General features: G+C 47.8%; 1 protein-coding gene and 1 long non-coding RNA gene across 2 annotated transcripts in view; one reads left to right on the top strand and one right to left on the bottom strand.

The window, feature by feature from the left end:
• The window catches only part of KIF5C (kinesin family member 5C), a 148,750-nt gene that overhangs the window by 88,412 nt on the left and 35,448 nt on the right, over positions 1 to 24,890 (bottom strand). Inside the window, exons 2-3 of the mRNA XM_072789139.1 lie at positions 10,876 to 10,966; positions 4,026 to 4,099 (exon numbers count right to left, since the gene is read on the bottom strand). Of these exons, the coding sequence (XP_072645240.1) occupies positions 4,026 to 4,099; positions 10,876 to 10,966 (165 nt within the window). The remainder of the gene's footprint in view (positions 1 to 4,025; positions 4,100 to 10,875; positions 10,967 to 24,890) is intronic.
• On the top strand, positions 5,900 to 20,366 carry LOC140611981 (uncharacterized). Its single transcript, XR_012013336.1, has 4 exons — positions 5,900 to 10,230; positions 15,730 to 16,047; positions 16,640 to 19,322; positions 19,721 to 20,366. It is a non-coding gene; the product is annotated as an uncharacterized lncRNA (long non-coding RNA).

The following is a 24,890-nucleotide window of genomic DNA, read 5'->3' as shown; positions in this document are numbered from 1 at the left end:
TGATCACGGAAGTAATACTCAAATCTACCACAGGTTTAGGGGCTGGGATGCTTGATCCAGCTCATCAGCCCAAGAGTGATGAGAACTGAATGTTTATGTTAGTAAACTGAGGCTGGCAAGACAACCTGTGTGTGTGCGTGGGGGGTATACATGGTATATGGTGTGGGTGTGGGTGTGATGTATGTAGTACGGGGGTGTGAGTGGTGTTGGGGGAGTGTTGATGTGTGTGTATGAGACAGAGAGGTGTTCCATGAAGGTCTTCACTCTTGCAAATAAAATACACACACACACGATAGTCGCACCTCAGGCAATAAATGGTGGCAAAAAAGCGGAGAGCTGCAGAAATTCAGAGAACAGAGGCGTCCCTTCCAGCCAGGGTGACATGGGAGGGCTCCCTGGAGGGACACCAAATCTTGAGAGATGAGGAAGATGAGGAAGATGGGGACGGGCGAGGGGGATGCAGCAGGGAAGCTGCGAGGAGAGTGACGTAGCAAAGGTACAGGAACTGAGAAGACTAACGCCCTCCTAGAGAGATGGTCGGGTTTGGCCAGCAAAGCAATGTCCACTTCATCACCTTTTTTCCTCCCCGAAAACAAAAAGAACATTTTAATACTTGGATCCGGGATCCCTGGGTGGTACAGCGGTTTGGCGCCTGCCTTTGGCAAAGGGCGCGATCCTGGATACCTGGGATCGAATCCCACGTCGGGCTCCTGGTACATGGAGCCTGCTTCTCCCTCTGCCTGTGTCTCTGCCTCTCTCTCTCTCTCTCTCTCTCTGTGTGACTATCATAAATAAATAAAAATTAAAAAAAAAATACTTGGATCCTACATAATCCTCTTCAAAAACGTCTCCCACTTGTGGTTGTGGCCTTCGCGGGGCATGTATGAAAGAAGAAACCAGACCCAGGCCACCGGCCCCAGAACAAGAGTCCCTTTGTTCCAGCGCCAGGCGCCTCCTCAACCTCCGAGCAGGACGGTTTCCTGAAGCACTTGAGATGGGGAAGCAGGAGCCCGGCGGCTCACACGAGCGCACTGGTGCTCGGACAGGCTCATTAAGAATCGCTTGGCAGGCGCAGCCCAGCAGCGCGGTGGCCTGTGCCCCTCCACGGGCTCCAGGTGTCCCTCTGGGCAGAAGGAGAAGCAGCGCGTCTCCGTCCATCCAACTCGGTGCCAGAGAGGGCCACAAGCAAGGCACGGGGCCCAGAGAGGCCTCCCAGCCCCACAGGTGGAGCCAAGGCCCAGCCCCGTCTTCCCATGGAGCCAGCCAGCCCTGGGAACGCGGGCCGCACACGCCCGGGGTCAGGGTCGGGGGCACGACCAGGTCCTACCGAGTGTGCCAGCAACACCGCCGAGTGTTTCATACTTTTTACTGAAAATCCGCTTTAAATGCTCCATCTTCAGAAGCTAATCTTTCCAATTTTATGTAGGCTTATCTGTTTGTTCTCCTCAATAGAAGGTAATGGAATCACCACTAGATGTCGGAACCAAAATGAGGGGATTAAAATGAAAAAACAGCTTTAAAATGTGACAGCTCTGTCCATTCAGGGAGTTAGCATCCCCTTTCCAAAAGCCTTTGAGAGATCGCGATGTGTAATTCTAAATACATAAAAAAATCCTTTCAGATGTTGCAAGCCTACAGGGTTTGGTTGGGGTTTTTTTTTTTGTTTTGTTTTTAATTTAATTGCATTCCAACGTCCTGGATTTCTTGGTCTCCCACAGTCTCTACCACTTCAGCTCGGGGCTCCTCCTTTCCTCTGTTTTCCTCTAAAACATCCCCCACCTTCTCTCCAACCTACAACCACCCGACAGAAAGAACCCACCTAAGCGCGAGTGTGCCCGGGGGCACTAGGAAGGGCTCCCCGCTGCCCAGCCCCATCCTCCCTGGGCAGGAGCTCCTGATCTTCAGAAGTCACACAATGAAGAAAAGCAAACCCCTTACAGTCAACCTTTTGAAACTGATGAGCAGGAAAGGGCTACAGGTGAGAGTCACCTGCACAAAAGCCAGTTCCCTTAGGTCCCCGGGAGTCCAGTCCCTCGGGGCCGAGAAGCGCTGCGGGCCTTGTAGGGTTCATGCTGTGAGACACCCGGAGCCCTGGATGCTCTCGTTTAACAAAACGTCTGCGAGTTGAGTTTTAAAGAGCTAACAGACGTCTTTGCCATCTCCTCACACCCACGGATTCTCACCCCCACACGCACAACACAAACTAAGATTTTACTCTGGAGACAGGTCTCTCCTTTGACGGTTTACAATGGAAATTTCTGACATTTAGCAAATACCTTCTATCTCCCAAAGATGCATTAATCCCAAAGCTAAAAAGGTTACGCTTGTGAACAGTCCCTACGATGTGGGGGGAATCTAAACATTGCAATTTTTTGTCGTTTTGTGTATTTGATAATTTTCCAGAAACCAAGAGACTGATGGACTCAAAGATGGTATATGGTCCATCAGAGATGGACCCTCTCCCTCTCATGCCTATGAAGGAGCTTTGGCACCGCTACTGGAGTGGCTGGTATTTAGGAAATAAAGAACTGTGCCTGGAAGGTTAGGGGCCTGGGGCCCGGTAAGAGAGGCCGGCACGGGGCCAGAGCGGCAGCACAGGGATGGCCGTGCCTGCGTCTCCAGGGTATACAGTAGGAGAGTACAAGATGCAGAGAAGAGGGCGGCCAAGGCTCGGGTGTCGGGGAACAGTCCTGCTCTGTCCAGAACAGTGGCAAATAAGCCTCGTGCTTCCTTTAATCTATGTGATCTCTGAGCCACTCTGCCCCCAAAAATGGGTGAAAGTGAGTCAACACAACAGAAATGAGATCCCCCAGAGTCCCACGCACACTTGAAATCGGTGTGAGCAGAACATCAGAGCCCCGAGGGTTTTAGCCTCGTGCCTTTGAAATCTCCTCTTCAATAGGAATGATTCATAAGCTAAACCGATTCTGCAGCCCACGTGTCTCTGTGACATTCCCAGGAGGGCACCGTCAATGAAAATCCTAAGCTTGAAGGATCAAGGATCCATCTTACCCTGCTGCTTGTAAGCTGAATTCCCCAAACTTCCTCTGTGCAGTTTCTTGTAATAACCACTCTCCTACCTCTCCTCACCCGTCGGGGGCTCAGCCTTTAGAAGAATTATCCAGCTCTAAAGGGGAGTTCGTGGCAGAAAGCAGAAGAGGAGGTAGAGGGGGCCAATTAGGCCCGCAGATGTGCCTCGTCTGGGGGACAGCCTGGGCCCACAGCCTGAGCTGGGGTCACAGCTTCACAGGTGTGCACGCAGGAGGCCGGGGCGGACCGCACGGCCACCACGAAGGGATCAACTCAACGGATACCCCATCGATCCCCGCCCAGGTGACACCCGCTGTTCCACGCACTAGAAATGTGAGTGAACAGGTAGGCGAACAAGACAATGAAGATCTCTGCTCTCGTGAAGCTTACACTCTATGGTACGGTGAGATTGCACCCAGTTGTAAGGTCTTCAGAATTTTCAACCAAATTTACAGACCTAAAATTATGGGAAATCGTCCCATTGTAAGCACTGCCTGCAATTTTAATAAGACACATAATAATAATAAATTCAAAAACTTTAAAAAAACACATGGTGCAGGCCAAACCAAAACACGTGTCTGGGCTGAATTTGGTCCACAAGTCACCTTCTTCAAGCCTGACCTAGAGTTTTTTATTTCTTCTGAGCAATCTCACCTCCCCAGAGTGGCCCTCCTCCGCATACATGATCCTCACCACAGGCTTTCTCAGGGAGATTAGGGCTGCGGTCCCTAAGGATGCTTACGCTGCTGCTGAGCCTACGGAGGAGTCTTGGAATAGAGTTTACTATCACCATTCTGAGCAAGCTACCAACAGAGGATTTTTTTAAAATTCTCAACTCCTGAGATGTTATTACTCTCCGTTATTTTGAAGGTCCACAGAGACAGAATGAATCGGTCAAACGTGACCCGCCCCTCAACCAGCCCTGCGGCCGTCGGGGCCGTCTGCCCTGGATGCGTGTGGCCCCACCAGTGCCTCACTGCGTGCTGCAGTCTTACCTCCATGGTGTGTGTCTTTCCTGAGGACGTCTGTCCATACGCAAAAATCGTCCCATTATAACCCTCAAGGACATCTGCAAGCAAGAAAAAGAAATTAAAATTAACTCATTACTTTGATCATATGCTAGTGTGGCTCCATGTTTTAAAATTACATTTTCCAAATGGCCCATCTCATTTTTTTCACACAAATGATGTATTTCAGCTCCATTTGCATTTTAAGTAGAATGGCGAGATAAAAGCAGAAATGAAGGCCTCCACTGTTCCACAAATAAGGAGAAATGTACTCACATTCCCACAGAATAATGAAGAAAGAGGCAGACACTCTCTCTCTCCCAGTAACATCAGGACAGATATGGAGCAATACACTTTTTTAGGAGAAAGATACTCGAGTTTTCTTCTCTAAATCGATCTCCTGGGATCGGTGGGAGGAAGAAAAACCTTATCAGTGTCCTGAGTCTCTGGAGTGAGGTATAGAAGAGAATATCCCCCCCAGGATGTGATGGGGTCAGCCCTCGGGAAGGGTTCTCAGGCCGGCGGCGCGGGGCCCTTGGGCACAGCTGGGGAGCTGGGGGGCAGGCCAGGCCCCGCTCTGTGCGCCCAGCCAGCCTGACGCAGGGGTCACACGTCTGTGTCCGCAGTGACTGCGCTAGCAGGGCGGCCAGGCCCCGGCGCATCGGGGGTTTCCTTTGCTCACAACGAGCTCGCTGTGCCCAGCCCCACATGCCGGGAATAGGGGGGACGGGGGAGGGGGGAGCGTGAGGACAGATGCTGCTTTGCACTGAAGATCACCTGTGGGAACTCCCTCAAGGTGGCAGACGTGATTAAAGTAGATTCAGCACCCGTTTCCCTCAATCCTCCTTCACCCGCATCAACATCACCGAAAGGGAAATAGTACATAATCAATGTCCTTGGCCCAACATCTCTACATAAGGGGAGGAAGTCCCACTCCTGAGAGGACAGTGGGGGTGGCCGGGGGAACCCCTACTGGGGCGTCCTCTTCAGGGCCACCGTCCCCTTCAGCATCAAGCCAGGCCACCAGCTCCATCGAGTTCAGGCCCCGATCAGGCTGGCCGGTTTGTGGGTTTGGTCTCTGAATTTTATGCCAATCAATGTTTGCTGTTTTGTTAGCTTTTCTCAATTTTTTTTTTCCAATATACATACATTTTCTTGATCTGAGGCTATTGAGCTGAGGAATGGGAACAGGGGTCAGAAAAGAGATTGCGATTTTCCTTCAGGAAGCAAAAAAAAAAAAAGAGAGGGAAATTAAGCAGCAGCATTTTTTTTTAATCCTAGCAGCCCTCCGGAGTTTGTGTCAAGCTATATTGAGAGAGGAGGGAGGGAGAGAATGTTCACACATATCAAACTTCTGGTAATGGTTTCCTTGGGAACAGGAGAAGCAAAACCTTGACTACAATGTAAGGGGTGGAGGTTCAAGCTTCAGTTTTCACGAAAATGCCAACCTGTTCAGAGAAGAGATTCCGAGTGGAGAGCGTCTGAGCGCCCGTGAGTGCAGTGGGCTCTGAGGGACCCAAGGGTACTTTTAAAATTCGGTATCCGTGGCATAAACAACTCCAGACAGTTGGAATGCCAGCCACAATCCAGCACTGAAGCTTCTCTTTGTTAGAAATGAAACATCTGCCCCTGCCCTGGAAGGGCTTCCTTACCTTCAGCGCTTGTGTGGGACGCGCCCTGGGACCTGCAGGCCCAGGCATCAGACCAGGGGTAGGGAGGCCAAGGCCAAGGGTCTAGGTCCCGCCGCCCCTCCTAGCAGGCCGCTGGCCACCCCACGAGGGCACGTGCATGCAGGAGGTGGCTCTGAGCAACGCCTCAGCTCAGCGCCAGAGCCCCGCCTCAGCTCAGCGCCAGAGCCCCACCGACAAGAGAAAACCCAGCACATGCTCCCTCCTCTGCCAAGAAGCAGCGGGGCCAGGGCACCGGAATTAGGCTCCCCCGGACGGGTCTACGCCTCCGAATCCAGCCCTCCTAAGGAGAATGCACGGTCCCAACCCCTGGTTAGCTGCTGCTCCCCGCACGCCTGCAGGGTAAGGCCTGGGACACACACAGGAAAGCAAGAGCTCAAGGGAGCGCCACTTGTTCTGGAGCAGGGAGCTAAGGATCACGTGAGACTCGGGGAATCCTTGACTGTCTGGTGCTGCTATTTCAACACGGAGCCCAATTTTTTTTTTTTTTTTTTTAAGAAAAGAGAGCACATAAAACCCCACCAGAACAACCTCTCCTTGGCCACTAAGGACCTATTTACAATCACGTTACAATCGGTTCCTTGCTGGAGAACCTATCTCTAGTGTTCAAGGTTGAACAGAGCTGAGGTCCTCGATCAACTCAATTGTGAATTAAATGGTAATTTAAAAAGGAAAGAAAAAGCCCTTTGAACTCCGTGTTCTCTATTTTCTTCCAAACTCCATGTTTTGGGGGTCAGTTTGTTTACCTAGCCCGTGTTTGATTCTCAGGGAAGGGGAGAGGCAGGAGGCGAGTGAGCACACAGGGCATTCGGGTTGGCCGCGGGGAAAGCAGGGTGGGGGAGCGCCACGCTGAGCCGCACAACCACCCCCACTCAGCCCTCACAGAAACAGCCCACAGAAAGGCACTTTCATCATGCTGAATGACAGTTCCTGGGCCCGAGGAAAGCATTTGTTTCAGAGCCTCTCCCGTAACAGAATGACTATTTCTATGCGCCAGCCGCAGGGCCAGGAACCAGCTCAGCCAGACAGAACCTTGCTTTGTGATGGGCTCTGGCGCGATGTGATCTCAGCTCACGCCACGCAGCCGTTGGCACCCACAAACGCAGCACACGTCCATCCAGCAGCCAAGCAGACCCAGAGAGAGATTCCGCTGCAGGTGGGAAGAGCCTTCTCACCTCCAGACAGGAAGGTGAAGAAGAGTGGGATGCTAGAAAACTCTCCTCGACTCTTGCTATAGACTTCGGAAGCCAGTTTTCCTACCCAGGTTTGGCTAGTTCTGAGACCAGATCTTGGCCAGAGCAGAAGAGTTAGCTCCACTGTTGGGTAAGAATTTGGGGAAGATATAATCACGGAAGTTCCTGAGAAGGCTGTCATGGCCTCCTACCAACTCCCCCAGGTAAAATGATGGCCTGTCAGTGGCAACAGTAGCTGACAAGTCATCCCTGCCTTGGAATCCTAAGGCTCTGGGGGGCCAACCAAACTACTCAAGGAGGCCACATGCCCAGGGGCAGCCCTGCTGAACGCTCGTGGCAAACCAGAACGGCCGGCCCAGCTGCATCTCCAGAATGGAAGTGCATCTCACGGCTGGACGGCAGGCAGGGCCACCCCAAGGCCACGGGACCATGGTCTCTATTCTCTCCCCTCTCCCCACTTCCATTCCAATCCCTCTTTTTGCAGTGCTTGGGTAATAGTCCATATGGCCTGATAGAAAAGTAACAACTCATAAATCGTTCCTAAGTGCTCATGATGAGCCCACCAGGAAAGTGGGGGCAGGATGGTGCAGACACATTCAGGAAGACAAGCAAGCTCGGGCTCGAGTCCCCTAACTGACCTGACCTCAAATTCCTCTTTAGTACAACGGGAACAATCATGCTCACACCTCATAAAACTGTGGAGACTTAAAATACAATAACACATATAAAGAGCACAGAGGGGGCCTGCGAGATAGCAGTAGCCAAATAAATATATTTCTTCTTAAGAGTCACATATAATATAATAAAATAGACCTTATAGTATCCTGAGCTTAAAACTTCTCAGTGAGTCCACATCCATTTCCACCAAACTCTGATCCAAACTCTCCTTTTAGGTCCCAGCCCCGAGGCACCTTGCAACAACTCTACGTTGCCCAAACACGCCATAAAATCTGTGCCCTTATGCTTTTGCTGCTCCTTGTGCTTGTGCGGCCCTGCTATACCGTACAGTCGTCAGGACCCGGCCTTTCCAAGAACCCTTAATTCTCCAATCCTCACCCCCACTCACCAAAATCAGTCCCAAGTGACTTTCTTCTGGGGTCTCACAGCATTTTGCACTTAGCCATCTTAGAGCATGTACTACCCATGAGTATGATAACTACCGCTGCACCTGTTTCTTCCCCTGTACGTGGAGCTTCTTGGTCTTGTGTATCTTGCTGATTCTCAGTCCCTAGCAGTGCTTACAGCGCATGGCAAATGCTTAATATCCTTGCATACAGGAAGGAATAAAAGGAACAACCAAATGAATGAAGCTGAAAGAAATGAGATCTAGAAAACAAGAAACCACCTCTTCTAGGCCTGTACAGTCAGTCTACATCTAGTTAATTTGAAAGGCAAATGCCCAGAGTGACTTCTGTAGACCGGGAAATAGTTACCCACACGGCAACAATAGCAAGCAGTAACCATGGTTTTTAATTCCTACGGCGTCCACAGAAACCTTCCTATTTACCATGCTGATAGTCACAAATCCTATAAGCTCTTCTGGAAGAAACGGAGAATTCTATATACCCTTTCAGGCAACACTTTGCAAAACACACACCAGACAAAGATGGGAGTGTGGGAGATACCAGAATTCTACAAGCGAACGTTTGAAATATGTTTTTTTTAAACCCACTGAAGTTGGAGGGAATGAAAAAAAACAAGAAAGAATAAAGCCATCCAGTTAAAAGGAGTCTTCCTGAATATCAAAAACGTTAAAGGTTCAGAGAGCCTTGAAAGGAAAGCTCACGGGTTCACTACATTGTCATGAAGCTTGGGGACTGTGGTGACCTTCAGATGTTATGGGATTGAATTCCTGGCCTCTAGAAAAAGAGGTCCCTACAGCACCACCTTCCTTTACTGATTTAAATAGGGCTTGTCATGACAAAAGAAACCTAGTAACTGTTCCAAGAGCTCTTTCTTATATATCTGTGCTTTACTTTGCTGATGCAGAAATAACACAGCCACTTCCCCTCACAGTAACTTCAGTGGATATTTAAAAAAAAAAAAAAAAAGTTAAATTAGGCCTTCATCATTCCCTAATAATTTCCTTTCAAGGGAAAAGAAGGTACTCTATTGTTAGAAAATGCTTATGCTCGTGGTACAATTATAGTGCGTGAAAAATAGATGTTTATCTTATCACGTCGGAGCCTAACATTACTGTAAATGGCTTTCTTGGTGGCTCATCATATGTTGGACCTCAGGTTATCCAGTTAGGTCACATCTTTGCAAGAACTTTCCAAGGATTACCTATTTCTGACATTCCATAGTACCAAAAAACCTGAACACTGGAAGAGACTCCACTCCTCTAGTAATGAAGACTGAAAGATTATGATTATTTGTTAATCACGGGATTTTTAAAAATAGAGTGCATCTATCTCTAATTACAACATCAACTTAGAGATGTATTTAAATGGACCTCATGCTTAGCACAGCACGTGGTAAATACTATTTGGTTCTGATAATGGAAGGGGAGAGAAAAAGAAGGAAATTATGGCTCATGTGTGATTAATCTTACTTTAATAAAAATAAGGAAGAGTCTGATAATGGTGAAGGCTGACTAGGAGCAAACTAGAACTATACACGCCAGAGAGAGAGACAGAGAGAGACAGAGAAAGAGAGAGAGGGAACATTTTTAGACAGGAAGAGATACAAAAGAATAGAAGCAGAGAGAAGACCAATATTACCACCAGACACAGGCTCACAGTATTAATTCAAGAAGAGCCCAAATTCAGGCATGCTTTTTTCTCTTCTGTTTTCTGTAATAATCTCACCATGAAGACCTTCAAAATTAATTGATATCTGCAACAGGAGTGTGCATAACCATACACCTCAGCGAGGAACATTACATACTGACTCAACCTCCCACGCAGGTGTCCAGGGTCAGAACTAATCTAACAGATGCACTCGGGGCTGGCATTCATGCATTTCAAATAGGTTAGTCAGCTCGGCTCCCGAAAACAAGAACATCTTGCATCACAAGGTGCTTTTTTGCATTCTGCTTCTGCCTTTTGCTCTTTAAATCCAGAGCTGCCTATAAAAGACGGCAACATCAGGATATTTGAAAGCACAGCCGCCAAAGCATTCGGAGTTGAAGGTAAAGATTTGAAGATGAAAAGCACAGTAGCAGGAGACGCCCCTCAGCTCTGTCCAGATGGCGAGCTCCCCCAGGGCAAGCTCCAGCCTGCCCCTGATTTGAAAGGGCAAGGTAGAGAGCAGCCCGTAAATTGCTTCATCTCCCTGCTGTTACTTTGACACAGATCCTGCAGGGTCAAGGTAAGTCCCGGAGAAAAGGGCTGATCTCTGAGAGAAATTTAGGCTTCGGGCTATCTATTTGGAGGAACAAACGTTAGTATCTGAGTGGAAAGGTTGAAAGTGGGTTAGACAAAAGTATATTTAAGGAATGCTGAGTAGCAAGACCAGCTCAATAACCAACAAGGTAATGTGATTTTATGATGCTGTAGAAAATTCCTTGATGCCCAAGAATTTTCCACAGGTAAGGCCTCTCCCTGAAGGGACAGATGTACAAAATAAATCAGCCAAAAATATGCAACCGAGCATCAGAAATATATATTTTCGTCTCCTTCAAAGTAAAAAGGAGGCCTCATACCTACAGGAGTATTTTAAAACCATTACAGAAATAGTGTGACCATAGCTTGTAAGCTTCTAGGTGGCAGTTATTACTGCCAAAAAGGTGGCAAAAGAAATAAAGAAATTTTCCTGGCAAGGAGGTACAGAGAGGTTCAAGAACTCGCCTGACATCATAGCAAACCAGGGCCAGAGCTCGGGCCATAATTCAGTGTTTCCAATTAACAGGCCTCTGCTTAGAGTCAAGGCACATTGATTCCTAGGCTGCAAATATCACTTAATGTTTTCAATTACTCTGAAAGGCCCAGGAGGAAATAAAGAAATAGCACTTACCTTTGACAATTTGCTTTGCACACGCATTGTAAACCTGCTCTTGGGTCGTGCTGGGAGGCAGCACTCTATCGAAGACATATGGCTTCCCTTGCTAAAAAAGACGAAAGGAAAGGGCGGAGAAAACACATTAGAAGTTGAGGAATTAAAAGCACTAATAGTAGTTAGACCACAGGCACTAAATCACAAGCCCTATCCTTAAAGGCAGCTCCGTACCAAGACTGGGGAATTACCACACGTACGATGGGCATTTGTGCAATAGCACGTTGAGGATCTGAGAAACAACTTTTTCTTTTTTACTTGAAACACTTTTTCTGATGAAAAGTAGGCGGACACTTCATTCATTCACTTATTTTTTGAGAGCGTCTCCTGAACCAGGGATAGACGAGAGGCTAGCCAAATCAGAAAAATGTCCGGCCTATAAATAAAGCATTCAATCAAGCGTGGCAGAAAGCAAGCGCCCAAGGAAATACAAAATGCCCAGGTGCAAAATAATGGGACAGAGAGGATGATGGAGCAAAGCAGGCCTCTCTGAAGAAACACCTGTTAAGTGGATTTTTAAAAGATGAGAAAGACTGAGGCGAGTGAAGAGCCACGGGAGATACCACACAGAGCATAGGGTGGACATACAGGGTGGGGAGGGGGGGTCTGGAGGGTTCAAGGAACCGGAGGGTCGTAGAAAAGGAGAGGAGAAAGGAAATCAGGAGCCAGTTAATGCAAGGCACTGTTAGCCAAGGTCATGTGCTTAGATTTTATCCAATGGGAATAAACTCTGACATGATCAGACTCAAGAAGCTGCTCTTAGTAGTAAGACACTATTGCTTTGTATCCCGAAGAATTCCAGCAATCTCCTCACATGTGTAAGTGCTGCCTTAACTGGGCGGAGGTCGCCTGTGCACAGCAAATCAAGTGATCTCCCCAGGTGTAGGACCTTGGGGTTCGGTCTGACGCTGAGTCATGTGCCATTCAAGGAAGTAACTGTCAGAGGGGAAGGGAAGAGCTGTCTGCCCCGACCCCCAACCACGCACGTAACGTTCACCAAGGCCCAGTGCTAAGGGCCACGGAAGGAGGCCAGACAGTCCCTTCCCAGGGAGACCGCCCCCCCATAACAGGGTCTTCTTCCAGGCAAGGAGTGGCCCTCCCCCTGCCCTTTCCCACGGCCCCATCCACCCGGGCAGCCCTTCATCTTCGTTTCCTCCAAGTGGTTAGAGGAGGTGGCAAGAGAAGGGAAGGAAAGAGGCGAGCCCGGAGCCTCCTTCACTCCCACCCTGCACCTCCTACACACGGCTTGGACATCAGGAACCTTCTCCCAGGGCAGTCCAATGCCTCAAAAAGATAACTGCTCACGAGGGACCCAGGGACAAGGCTTGCTACATCCTATAATCTTCACACAAACATACGCAGCTGGCTTGGTGTTTTACTCATTCCTGACCCTGGGGAGTGCTGCACACAGGGAAGGTCCTATGCTTCAAGTGAAGGCCCGAGCCTTCGGCCTTTGAAGGTGGGATTGAGCCAACCAGATAAATGAGCTATTTCCAGTTTGGCCTTAGAAGAAAAGGAAAATTTTGAGGTAACATGAAAACTTTTTTAAGTAGGCACCACACCCGGCATGGAGCCCAACAGGGGGTTTGAACTCACAACCCTGAGATCAAGACTTGAGCCAAAATCAAGAGTTGGATGCTTAGCCAACTGAGCCACCAGGTGCCTCCAAATTTTATTTCTCCACAAAGCAGCAGAGTCAGTCATTTTGTTAAAATTATGGAAAGGGGTTATTTTCTGATGTTTTGTTCCCTGCAAGTCTCATTCCATTAGTGAACCAAGTATTTGGTTGAATAACCAAGAGAATATTCCTCACCACCATCTATTGCCAATAATCTGCCCACTACATTCTTATTAGCTTTATCTATTCATAAAATTAACTAAATGCCAGTAAGGTAAAAAGATTAAAATAAACATATACAGAGTTTGAGTTAGTATTTGTTATCCATTGAACCTTCCTAAAAGAAACTGTAGCTTTGCTTAATTTCAAACAAATCCATTATTTCTCTAAATAACGATGAGAATCACCAAAATAAACCATCTTGTTTCCAGAACAATACTGCTTTGTGTTTTGGAGAAAGTACACTTCCTACGGCAGGAAAAATGACTTATTAATTTATAGTAAATCATACAAAAAAAAACAGAGGACTCCCCAATTTTGCCCTTCAACTTAAAATGTTTGTCAGAGTGTATTATACATTCACTTGAAGAGAGATAGAAAGCAAGAAATCTCTACTACTCATTTAAATCATATTTATCAAGTGACAAATAGATAATACAACAATTTTCCATAAGCTGAAGTTAACTCCCAAACAGAAACTGCTTTTGAGAAAAGATAAAATTTAGAAAATGATTTGTTTTGAGACTTCTCATCAGGACTGGAATATAGAGAAGTTAAAAATGTAAGTATTTTTGTCTTTTTATACACGGAGTTGGATATACAGGCTTTTATTTTAAGTGAACCTTAGACTCTTGAAATTAAAACTGAGAATTAAAATATAGTTACTCATTATTTTCCAAGAACTGACTTGTGGCTTAGCCATGCAAGCCGTATAGGCAACTGTCATTTAACAACAACAATGAACAAATGACTCTTTGCTGCTTTGGTAATGGTAAGAAACTCTCACAAACCCTGAGAGAGACCTCAGCAAGCCCCCTCCCCCCGGGCCCCCGGGAGACGAGAGTCGCCCTGTTTCTGATCCCACTGTGGCTGAGGGCTTCCATGGACAGGCGTTGGGTCCTGAGTGCTCCAGAAGTCACTAAATGTGCAGCTTCAGAATACATCTTTCAATGAACATTTTAATAGGGGTGCTAAGTGCTAACACTTGAAATTGAACGGTGAGGGCGCCAATTACTCCTGGAGAGACTTTCCTTTCCAGGCACCCATTCAGCACATGGTTCTCCGATCCCTCTGGCTACCCTGTCGGTGTCTCTTGCTGGTGTCTCTTCCAGACTTCTAAACCACAGTGTGTCCCAGACTTAGACACCTCAGCCTCGTCTCTGTCTACGCTCTTGACCTTCACATAATTTAAATCTCATCCAAGCTCCAGATTCATATACTCCATCACCCACCAGACATTTCCACTTGGATTCCATTAGCCATCTCAAACTTAACTGACCAAAAGTCATCAAGCACTCCATATCTGAGTAAGAGACCAAAATCATTAGGTATGCCCCAAAGTTTCCAAATCTCAAATATATCCCAAATTGATTGTGTCTCATCATCTATACCACACAACCTGAGCCCAAGCCACCCCGGCTTCTCATCGGACAACAGCTATAGTTTGCTCACGGGTCTCCTTGACTCCATTCTTGCTCCTAACTACCCAATTTCCACTTAGCAGCCAGGGTGAGCTGGGTGAGCTTTCTACAACTGTAAATCAGATGACATCAAATCCTCCCTTAAAAACCTCCAATGGCTGCTGTTAGACTAGACCTTCTTCACCTCCATCTCCCTGCATTCTCCTCTGCCTTGGACTTCATTCTCTGGCTTATTCCTCAGTGTATTGCATGGCTCAGGTCCTTTGCTCTTCACTTCCTTCCCCTTTGAATTCTCTCACTGCAGATCTTCATTTGGCTCACCAGACATCTTCGTCTGGCTGTCTCTTTATCACCCTTCAGATGTCAACTCCAATTTCTCCTCCTTTGAGGGCGTCCAAGCTCCTAACTAAAGCAGTCCCGCCCTACCCCCCACCCTGGCATCACTCTCTATCACATTACCCTATTTGGTTTGCTCCATAGCAATTAGTACGTGACCTATTCTCAACCAATCAAATGGACCACTACAATTTAAACATTTAAGCAGCTAAGAAGCCATATAAATCCCAAGAGTTCACTGCATCTAGGCAAACCTGCTGCAATTTTTGAAAGGAATCTGGATGGGACATGCACATTCCATATACATTACAACTGAAAAGGAAATAACCCAGCTTTGCCACAAAAGCCTCCATAGAGAGCAACTAATTGCACAGGAGCAATCTAACTAAATAACTTACCAGGATCACATGCAAAAAATAACAGCAGATGGTTCTTACATTTTTATAGTTTAAATTAAAAAAAGAAATCGAACCACTTCCTATCAAGTTGTTGAGAGCAAAGTGTCCATGAACCATATGGCCTTCATTTGACCCATTACCCAACAACCGTTCCCCAGCCTGTAAGGAATATTACTCTGGGAGATGGAGGAAAGCAAAAGACTCACTTCAACATTTAGAAGATGGGCACCAGGAGGGACGTTAAGCAAACTGAAATTAATTACCCAAGAAGAGGTTATCGAGAAGTAATCTCATAACAATGTTTAAAACTAACCAAGGGTTGGGACCCAAGGCACCCAATGATTTGAATGATTTTTCTCTATCATTACTAAGAAAGAAACAGGAAAAAAAAAAAAACCTTAAATTTCCAATTTCCACAGCAAGATTTAAACCCACTCTGTGGAATTATCTTTAGACACGGAGGAGTATTAGGAAGATGAACAGATTTCTGAGAACAATCATTAAGTCCCTGTGCCAGGTGTCCATGTGACTTCCTTCCTGAAAGTATATGGGATGGCAAGTTCTTTCAGCCTCTGCTGGCCACCTTCTCACTGCGGTCTACCTGCACCATCACCTACCACTCCCATCCAAACCCGTCTTCTGTTTTATCTCATTTAATTCTCACAGTAGCTCCGTGACATAGCTAGGACTATCCCTATGCCACAGACTGGAAAACTAAGGCCCACTTTATTACTTTGAAGAAGTAACCCTAAGTCTCTGATTTCAAGTGTTCCTCCCTCACATCATGTTGTTTTCCTAAGCAGCTTTGGATTTACTCTTAAAGTAGGAGACTGCAGATCAATCAGGAGGACCACAAGGTGACGAAGAATGTGAACAAGCCAAGGCACAGCCACCGAGACAGGTGCCTCACCACGCACGTGAAATTCATGGGAGACATGGTCCAAGAGGCGTGCAGCTTCGCCCCATACCAGCGGCCCGCCATGGGGCTGCTCAAAGTCTCCAGGGACAAGCACACCCTCAAGTTCACCAAGCAAAGGTTGGAGACTCACATCCATGGCAAGAGGAAGAGAGGAGCTGATCAACATCCTGCAGCCACAAGTAAAGCAGCCGTCAAGAAGGACTGAACCCCTCCCCTCTGTAGGTAATAACCCTTTTGTGGAACTTGGGGGTTCCGGGCCGGTCCTGGGAAGGAGGCGAGACCCCCCTCCTGCCAACATCCTTCCTGGGGCACAGTGAGGAGGGCATGGTGGTGTACACGGAGATGCAAGCAGCCAAGTAGTCCTGGAAACGGTTTACAATCATAATTAAATAGCTCAATACACGCCGGGGGAGGGGGCAACAGGCAAAAGCCAATCAGAGCCTAGGAAAGGGCAAGTGTGAGACTTGCTATGGAAAGTTGGAAGTTATTAAGAAAAAGTCTAGAATGTTTTAGAGCCTGAAAGTCAGCCCGTCAGGGTCAGCCCAACCCAACATCATATTTTTACAAATAAACAAATTGGAGGTCAGGAGAGGGTAGATGGATGGCTTGCAGAAAGCCACCTGGAAAATTAGGTGGGCTGCAGATCTGTGCCCTGAACCTGGACCTCCTGGCTCCCCGTCTAGTAGTCTCAAAGTTCTTGCGTTAGAATCAGGGGCTCTCTCCCGGACATCAAGGAGACGACAGGCACGAGGCTCTGGTGCTCTGCTTCTCCTGCTTTCCTCCCAATCAATTCTAATTGTTTCCACACACACAGTTGATTAGTTCATTGGACGAAGAGTCATTGCTATGAGAACGGGAGCAGCACAGCAGGGGAAGGAGAACCACGGCCTCCCAGAATTCATAACACAGGCCTTATAGTCTGCCGCCTCCTCTCCCACCTCCACGAGCCCGCACCATGAATGGCTCGAAACTCTACTGGCTCCAACTGTTGGGACGCGGTGTCCTTACGTTGATTTAAACTGCCTCCCTGAAGCATTAGACCTGGCACCGTCCTCCAGAACACGACGGACCGAGGCCGAGAGACCTGCAGAGACCTGCCTACGTCAACATCACGGCTTTGTTTCGTTCTGGGAGCCGTGTCCATTGTCTAAATCTCTTTTCCCCTCATGTCAGAGAGAAGGGGAAAGACAGATGCGCTTCCTTCCTAAAAGTTGTGTGGATTTGTCCTGACTTGAAGGACACCAAAGGTGTCCCGGGTTAAGGCAGCACTAAAACACTGTAGTAGTTTGCTCGAGGAGAAATTCAATAAAGTCACCCAGTATGAAGGGCTTTGGGAACAACCTCAAAGGATGGTTCCCAAACATTAACTAAAAAGCAGGCAGCCCTTGGGTTTATGTTCATACTCGTTCTTTATCGACACAAATGTGCCAACACAAGTTTTGTTCATTGAAATATAATTCGCGTGCCACAAAATTCACCCCTTTAACGAAAAGGCACATTCTGCTGTCACTGGAACCTTTACAAGATTGGACCATCATCACCAGAATCTAATTTTAAGATTTTCATCACACCAAAAGGAAACTCTGTACCCATTAGCAGTCACTCCGCACTCTCCGGGTCTTTGTAGCTCTGTTTTAGACATTTCATATAAACAGAAGCATACAGTACGTAACTTGTTGAGTAACATTTTTCTTCCACTTAGTATGTTTTCAAGAGTCATCCATATGTGGCTTTCATGACTGAGTAATATTCCACTGCATAGATTAACCACATTCTTTGTATCGATTCATCCATAGGACAGACATTCGGGTTGTTTCCACTTTTTTCACAATTATGAATGCTGCTATGAACATTCATATACGAGTTTTAGGTGGATATGTGTTTCCATTTCTCCTTTCATTTCATATTCCACCTGGGAGAGGAATTTCTGGGTCAGAGAGTAACTCTATAGGGTCAAAATTTTTGAAGAACTGACACTTTCTCAAGGCAGCTGCACCACATTACATTCCCACCAGCAATGTATGAGGGTTCCAGTTTCTCCGCACCCTTGTGACTTCTCTTCTTTATGATAACCGTCCTCGTAAGTATGCAGTGGTATTTCTTTGTGATGTGGATTTTTATCTCAGGAGAAGTTGGCTTTGTTTGCTTGTTTGTTTGTTGGGAGAGAAAGTGTGGGGGCGGAGGGAGAGAGAGAATTTTAAGCAGGTCCCACGCCCAGTGCAGAGCCTGATGCGGGACTCAACCTCACAACCCTGAGATCGTGACCTGATTCAAAAATTAACAGTTGAAAAAAAAGTTTTTTTTAATAAATAAATAAATTAAATTAAAGAAATAAATCAAGAGTTGGACACTTAACCAACTGAGCCCCCCGGGTGCCACTCAGGAGTTTTTCATGGACACTTAACATATAAAATTTACTTCAACATATGTTACAGGCCTGAGATGTTTCTAGGAATTGTAATATAATACACTGTTGTACTGTTGTCTTGACATTTACAAAGTGGCCCAGAGTGAAGGAATAATCTCATGGGAGACTATAAATAACACATACCCATGTGCTTTAAGAAAGAGAACAGTGGACTAGAAGGACAGGACGTTTCAAGGGATTACTAATAGGGTTTCTGTGCTCCTCATTCCAGTAGCTAATACTAAGTATTGTGCAGGAAGGCGGCATACCAATATGGGGTGTAAATGAATCCACATAAACACGGGTATAACTCCCATCTCTCTGGGGCTCCATTTGCTCATCTGTAAAATGGAGCCATTAAGACCCACGATTCAGGATTCTGAAAATTAGATGTACGCTCAGGCAAAAAAGGATCTATTGAGTGCCCGCTGTTCTAGAAAATGCTTGTGTCATGGTCAGTGTTACTTTGTAATAAAAAGTTTAGACCGATTTACACCAAGCACGTGTATTACCCTAAAATCAGCAAGCAGTGGCTATTTAAGGGAAAGGATACTAGTAGGTGACAATCACTCACAATGTACCAGCTCAGAGACTCGGCATCCCGATGCCTCTCTGACACCCTAATGCCACATCACACCGCAGGCATCTCCAGGCCCCTGAGTCTACAACTCATAAGCTCAGCTCTATGAGGCCTTTAGTTTCCGAAGGTCCTAGCAAAATTAACTCTGTTCCAAGGTTATCTTCTGTACTCTAAAAAATAAATAAAATTTTAATGTGCAGCCATACATACTAGGAAAGGTGAGGACTTCTGTCTTGTGCAGGGACTAGGAGCCTTCCAGAAACTTCCAGGGTAGCACCAACTGGAAACACGAGGCAGATGCTTCCAGGGTCCTGACCATACCCTCTCCATTGTCACCATTTCCAGGCAGACTGGCCTGACCTCCAGCACCTGCATGTATCTCCTGGCCTGACGGCTTCTCTGGCTGCCAGAGTCCTCTCTATCACCTGACATAAGTCAGAGGGGCAGACATCCCAGCACCAACCCAGCAGGCCCCAACCAATAACGGATCAGAGTCGGGGTAAATACCAGGTAGGTCCTCAGTAAAACTCTTGCTGCTGCTGCTGCTGCTGATGATGATGATGATGACCAATGCCTGACAGGTGAGCACCAAGGTTAGGGTGCCGAGACACCATGAAACAGTGCTGGGGGTGGGAGGGAGGAGAAAACCATTACCCACTGTATTTCTCCAGGGTGTCAGAAACTGCTTTTGCCGCTGACCATTCTCATGTCCCACCTCCAAGATCTTAGCAGTCGTGGAGTTGCATGGTCTCATTCTGTATCCCCCTTTATTCCTCTTTACCCCATCACCTACATTTCCACTTATCTGAGGCTCAGCTGCAAATTCCCAAAGCAGAAAAAACCTCCACGGTGCACCTTGGGGCAAACCATCCCTCACCTGGCAGTGACCATCCACGTTTTCCCAACAGTGTCATATATGGTCCCGAGTCCACGAATCTGCCAATGTACAGACGTAGCCTCACAATGAAGACCCCCGTGTTCTCCTCCCCACCCTGCCGCCTGCCCCCATCTATGCCGAGACGACTCTATGACTGGGAACAGAAACGCCATGCCAGGGCCAGGCCCAGACATCCCCATCCCCCTCCCACACTGGCTCTGTGCCCCGAGGAAGGCAGCTGGTGCCAGTTCCGGCCAAAGCCAAGGCTGCTCTCAGGAGAGGCTGTAATGAAACCGACGGAGCAACGACGACTGGCTTCTACTGAGTTGCCAAGGTGATGCCAACCACGTCTCAAGAATGAACAAAGGCAACACACGAGAATGAATGTTGTAAGCCTTCTTCCTGCAGGAAACCAGGCTAAAATTCTTCCTTTGCTGCCAAAAGTCCCGCTGCGTGGACACACAAGCACTGTCAGGATCGCAGACAGCCGCGGAAAAAAACACTCTGAGAAAGGGAACTGCCCAAGTGATAATGAAGAAATTCAGAATTACTGCCTGGCTAACAGGCAAAATGAAGACAGAAGTGTTACTTCTGTTAACGAAGTTAATGGAATCTGTGTTAATGAAACTAAGGTTCTTATTTATATGTGATTTTCGTTTCATATCAAAATATAATGACTCCCCCCCGCCCCCCAGTCTTCTCCATGTAACTGTTCTGTATCCTGATTTGCCAAGATGCAGGGGTTAGTAGATTGGGTCAGGGGCACGGGGTCTAGTCCAGGACCTCACCCTGCACCCACTTCGTGATCTTAACCAATCTGCCTCTTTTTCTGGGCCTCCTCCGCTCTATAAAGTCACAGATTGGATCTTTCCAACTCTAACGTGCAATAATAATGTTCCGGGACTTTCCCCATAAGAACAGCTTCAATCCTGACCACATGTAGCACAAGAGAAGGTAAACTTTATTATTTTTTTTACGATATTTTTAAAAAGATTTTATTTATTTATTCATGAGAGGGGGTGGGGCAGAGACCCAGGCAGAGGGAGAAGCAGGCTCCACACGCAGGGAGCCCGACGGGGGACTCGATCCCGGGACCCCGGGGTCACGCCCTGGGCCGAAGGCAGGCACTCAACAGCTGAGCCCCCTAAACTTTAAACTGGCGTGAACTTGATGTTTTATATACTCAGGAGAAAGGGGTTAAAATCGCTGCTATGGTTTTTTCAGCAGATCTGGTTTTCCGTCAAGTCTGAGAAAAAAGAAATCCGACTTCCCTCACCAGAAAGAGGATCTAAAGCTGTCCGCAGAGGGTAGAATGTAGGGCTTATTTGCCACACGGAAGGTGGCCAAGGGGACGGGAGGCCTCTTCTGGGGCACACTGCGCTGCAGGCGGCTCCCCGGCCCAGCCCGGGCGGCCCAGGCCAGGCGCCACGTTGCCGACCCCTCCGGTTATGCCCAGGCTCCAGGGGCATCTCCGACGTGGAAGCCCCACGGCGGCACTGGGAAAACCTTCCCTTTAGTTAAAACGTGAAATACAAAGGCGTTTGCCCAGACTTGCCCTTGGCTAGTGTAGGTGTGGTGCATACAGGGGCTCCCGGGAATCACGCCCTGCACATAATCACCTCAAATAGAACTAATATTCTGTAATTTGCCCACGTATTGGACAGCAATTTTGCTTTTATGGTACATGCAGACCCCTGATCTCCCATTTGTACCCCACGATTTCACAGGCTGGGTGGGAATATTAACTTCCCTTTCCGGGGATGGAGAATAACTTCACATGAGCACGTAGAAGGCAACAGTTTGAGCTGAGAGTAGGACCCAGAATCTCTGATTCCCAGCCAAGCCTTCTATCCATAACACCATATTGCATCTCGTCATGGAACCTCCAAGAACATATTTTAACTCTCAACTATAGATTTTTTTTCTAAGAATTCCATGCATTTGGGTTGAAACGTGATGGTATCACCCAGGGTGCAGTGGCGTGCTTTACATACTGCTGATAAAGGAACGCCCATGAAGTGCAGGACGAAAAATGTTCCGTAGAATGATCGCATTAATGCAAGCCAGCAACAGTTGCTAAATTCAGGGTGGCTCCGTCAGGATTGGCGTGCAAAGTGCACCCCTGGAGGAGCGGCCCAGCAGCACCGGAGGGCTGCGGACACCAGCCCACAGGCCCACCAGCAGCGGGGTCAGGTCGCCGGGGACCCGGGGTACAGAGGCGCGTCATGCAGGCCCGAAGGCGCTGGAGCCAGTGAGGGCTCCACCCCAGCCCGTAGGGCGCCGATCTGCTGCCTCCCCTGCTCCCTGCTCGGCCTCCTCCCTCTGTGCACTCTCACGGCCGCCAACCGAATAAAGAACAGACCAGGGCTCTGGTGAAGCCTCTTCTCCTTTGCACCCTCCTCTTCCGTGCAAGCCCCCGTGCGAGGGCTCAACCACTCCTGTAATCCAGCCACAAGCCATGTGCAGGACACAAAGAAGTCCGTCTCTAACCCTGAGCCCAAATCCCTATTACCAACTGCTGGATTGAAACCTCAACTGAATGTCCCCAAATACCCGAAACAACCAGAGGGAGCTGGCTGCCTTCTTCCTCCTCCTTTCCCCTCCTCCCCCAACCCACCCACCACTGTCTACCACTGTCCCCAGTCATCTAGGCTGAACCCCTCAAGCTAACTTGCCCGCCATCCCCCATCTGCTGCCAGACTGGTGGTTGATTTACTGGATCCATCTCTTGCTGGGCATCTCAGCTACCCCTATGACTCTCTACCCAGACTTCTGCAAGAGCCTTGCAGACATCTGCTTGTCTCTCCTACCTCTATTCTACATCCTTTGCCAAATTCATCTAGCTCTGACCCAATTCCTAAAAGAAGGCACCTGGCCACTTGCTAGGATACCCTACTGTACGCATGCCCTCCAGTGCGGTCCTTTCCACAACGCAGGACCTACCAACCCACCCAACCATCCTGCAACATGCTTGCGGCGACCGCCATGCATCCACCTCATTGCTCTGTTGCCTCTAACTGGAATGGCATACTGATCCCTCCACCTTGTTATCTGTCAAGACACCACCTGGTCTTTAAGGCACATGCCAAATGGTATCTCTTCCAAGACTAAGGCTTTTCGTGAGCTTCTCAAACAGAGGTCACTTCTCTCTCTCTTTCCTTTTCTGAACTTCTGTGGCACTTGGCTACTCTTCCAGGAGGACTGTGACTAACTGCTTCATAGTACAGTCATCTGGAAGCGGCATGTTATGGAAAGAAAGTAGGATCCAGGGTTAGAGACTGGGGCAAGAGAGGTCTAACAGATTTGAGTGACTCTCCTGCCAGACCCTATGCTTTTCCTGGGTCATCACATAGATTTCTCACAACTACTCAACTACCAACCACTCTTTGCCTTTTACTAGTAACAAGGTCAGGTTCAGAGAGGTCCTTGACTAGCAAAGGGTCATGAAGCCCATATTACATTTGCATAGACGTAAAGACCAACTAATAAAAGGCATGTCGGGCACACAGAACGCGTGTCGGGCTCAGTTGCAGAGCATGTGACCTCTGATCTCAGGGTTATAAGTTCAAGCCCCAAGGTGGATGTAGAGGTTACTTTAAAAAATAAAATAAAGGGGATCCCTGGGTGGCTCAGCGGTTTGGTGCCTGTCTTTGGCACAGGGCGTGACCCCAGGGTCCCGGGATTGAGTCCCACGTTGGGCTCCCTGCATGGAGCCTGCTTCTCCCTCTGCCTGTGTCTCTGCCTCTCTCTGTGTCTCTCATGAATAAATAAATAAAATCTTTAAAAAATAAAAAATAAGAATAAAAATAAAGTCTATAAAATGCAATTCTTTTAAAATAAAAGGCATACAAAAATCACTGTACTAATTGCTAAGCACTGTATATGGATTTGTTATTAACGTTATAAGTTATCTTACCCTTTTAGTTATTTAATTTTTAGTTACTTATTTATTTTTAGTTATTCAGTTATCTATTTAGGACATGTTTTCTATCTTACCCATCTTTGGATTCCCTGCAGCATTTATGACAATTATTAAAAGGGCTTAAACAGTTGCTTAATTAAATTGGATTCCTGGGATGTCTGGGGGGCTCAGTGGTTGAGCGTCTGCCTTCGGCCCAGGGCGTGACCCCAGGGTCCCGGGATCGAGTCCCACATCAGGCTCCCCGCAGGGAGCCTGCTTCTCCCTCTGCCTGTGTCTTGGCCTCTCTCATGAATAAGTAAATAAAATCTTAAAATAAAATAAAATCAATTGGATTTCTGATGCCATGATTTGAATTTTGAAAATTTCCACTGCAAAATAAAAGTTCCCACTGATTGAGGAGGCAGGTGCATGCACCAGGCATAGGCTGCCTCTAATCTCCCCGGCGGGAAGGCTGGTGTTACTGTCCCTGGTTTATACACGAGGAAGTACGAACACAGGACGGCGGGTAACAGCCACACGGCTACCAAGCAGCAGAGGCAGGAGGATCTGACCTCAGCTCATGATTTCCTGCCATCCCACACTCGCGACCACAGACGTCCGAGGCACCAGGTGCCGCCACAATCCAGCAATGTTCCTGCATGGGAGGGGATTCCTGTTGTTTCCGAGCACAGAAACTTCACTCTACCCTACCCCTTACACACGCGAGCATTGTGAGCTCCCCCTCACACTCTACTCAATACTGCCACAACCTCCTAAGCGCTGGGATAATCAGCACTCCCTCCACACAGACCAACATATTTCATATATTCTTATCTGAGTTTTTTGCTTTAATTCCAATTAGTTAGCACACGGGGTCCATTGGTTTCAGGTGTGCAACACAGTGACCCAACAATGCTGTGCGTTACTCCGCGCTCCCCGTGATATTCTTTATGTTCTTACAGAGCTAGAGTTTCTCTCTTCTCACTGCTTCGTTCAGTGAATACTGGGAACTCTTCCTGTGCCAGGTGTAGCTCCAGACCCTGGGGACGCAGCAGGGACGAGCACGAGTTCCTGCTTCTGTGGAGCTTTCCTTCTAATGGAATGGGAGGAGACAGGCAGTAAGCAACCAACCCCTAACAAAAATCACATCTGCTGGCGTTGCGATGTGATGGAAATGAGGAGGGTCAGGGAGGAGGGTCCTGAGCCTAGACCATCAGAGCGCAGGCCGGCAGCCTTGCCAGGCACAGCGCTCCAGGTACAGGTGACCCAACAGGGCCGCCCTGCGCTAGAAGCACTCGGC

This window comes from Canis lupus, chromosome 20 (assembly GCF_048164855.1).
Source record: "Canis lupus baileyi chromosome 20, mCanLup2.hap1, whole genome shotgun sequence".
NCBI lineage: Eukaryota > Metazoa > Chordata > Mammalia > Carnivora > Canidae > Canis > Canis lupus.
Note: the sequence above shows the minus strand (reverse complement) of the source record. Positions and strands in the feature narration are given on the sequence as shown.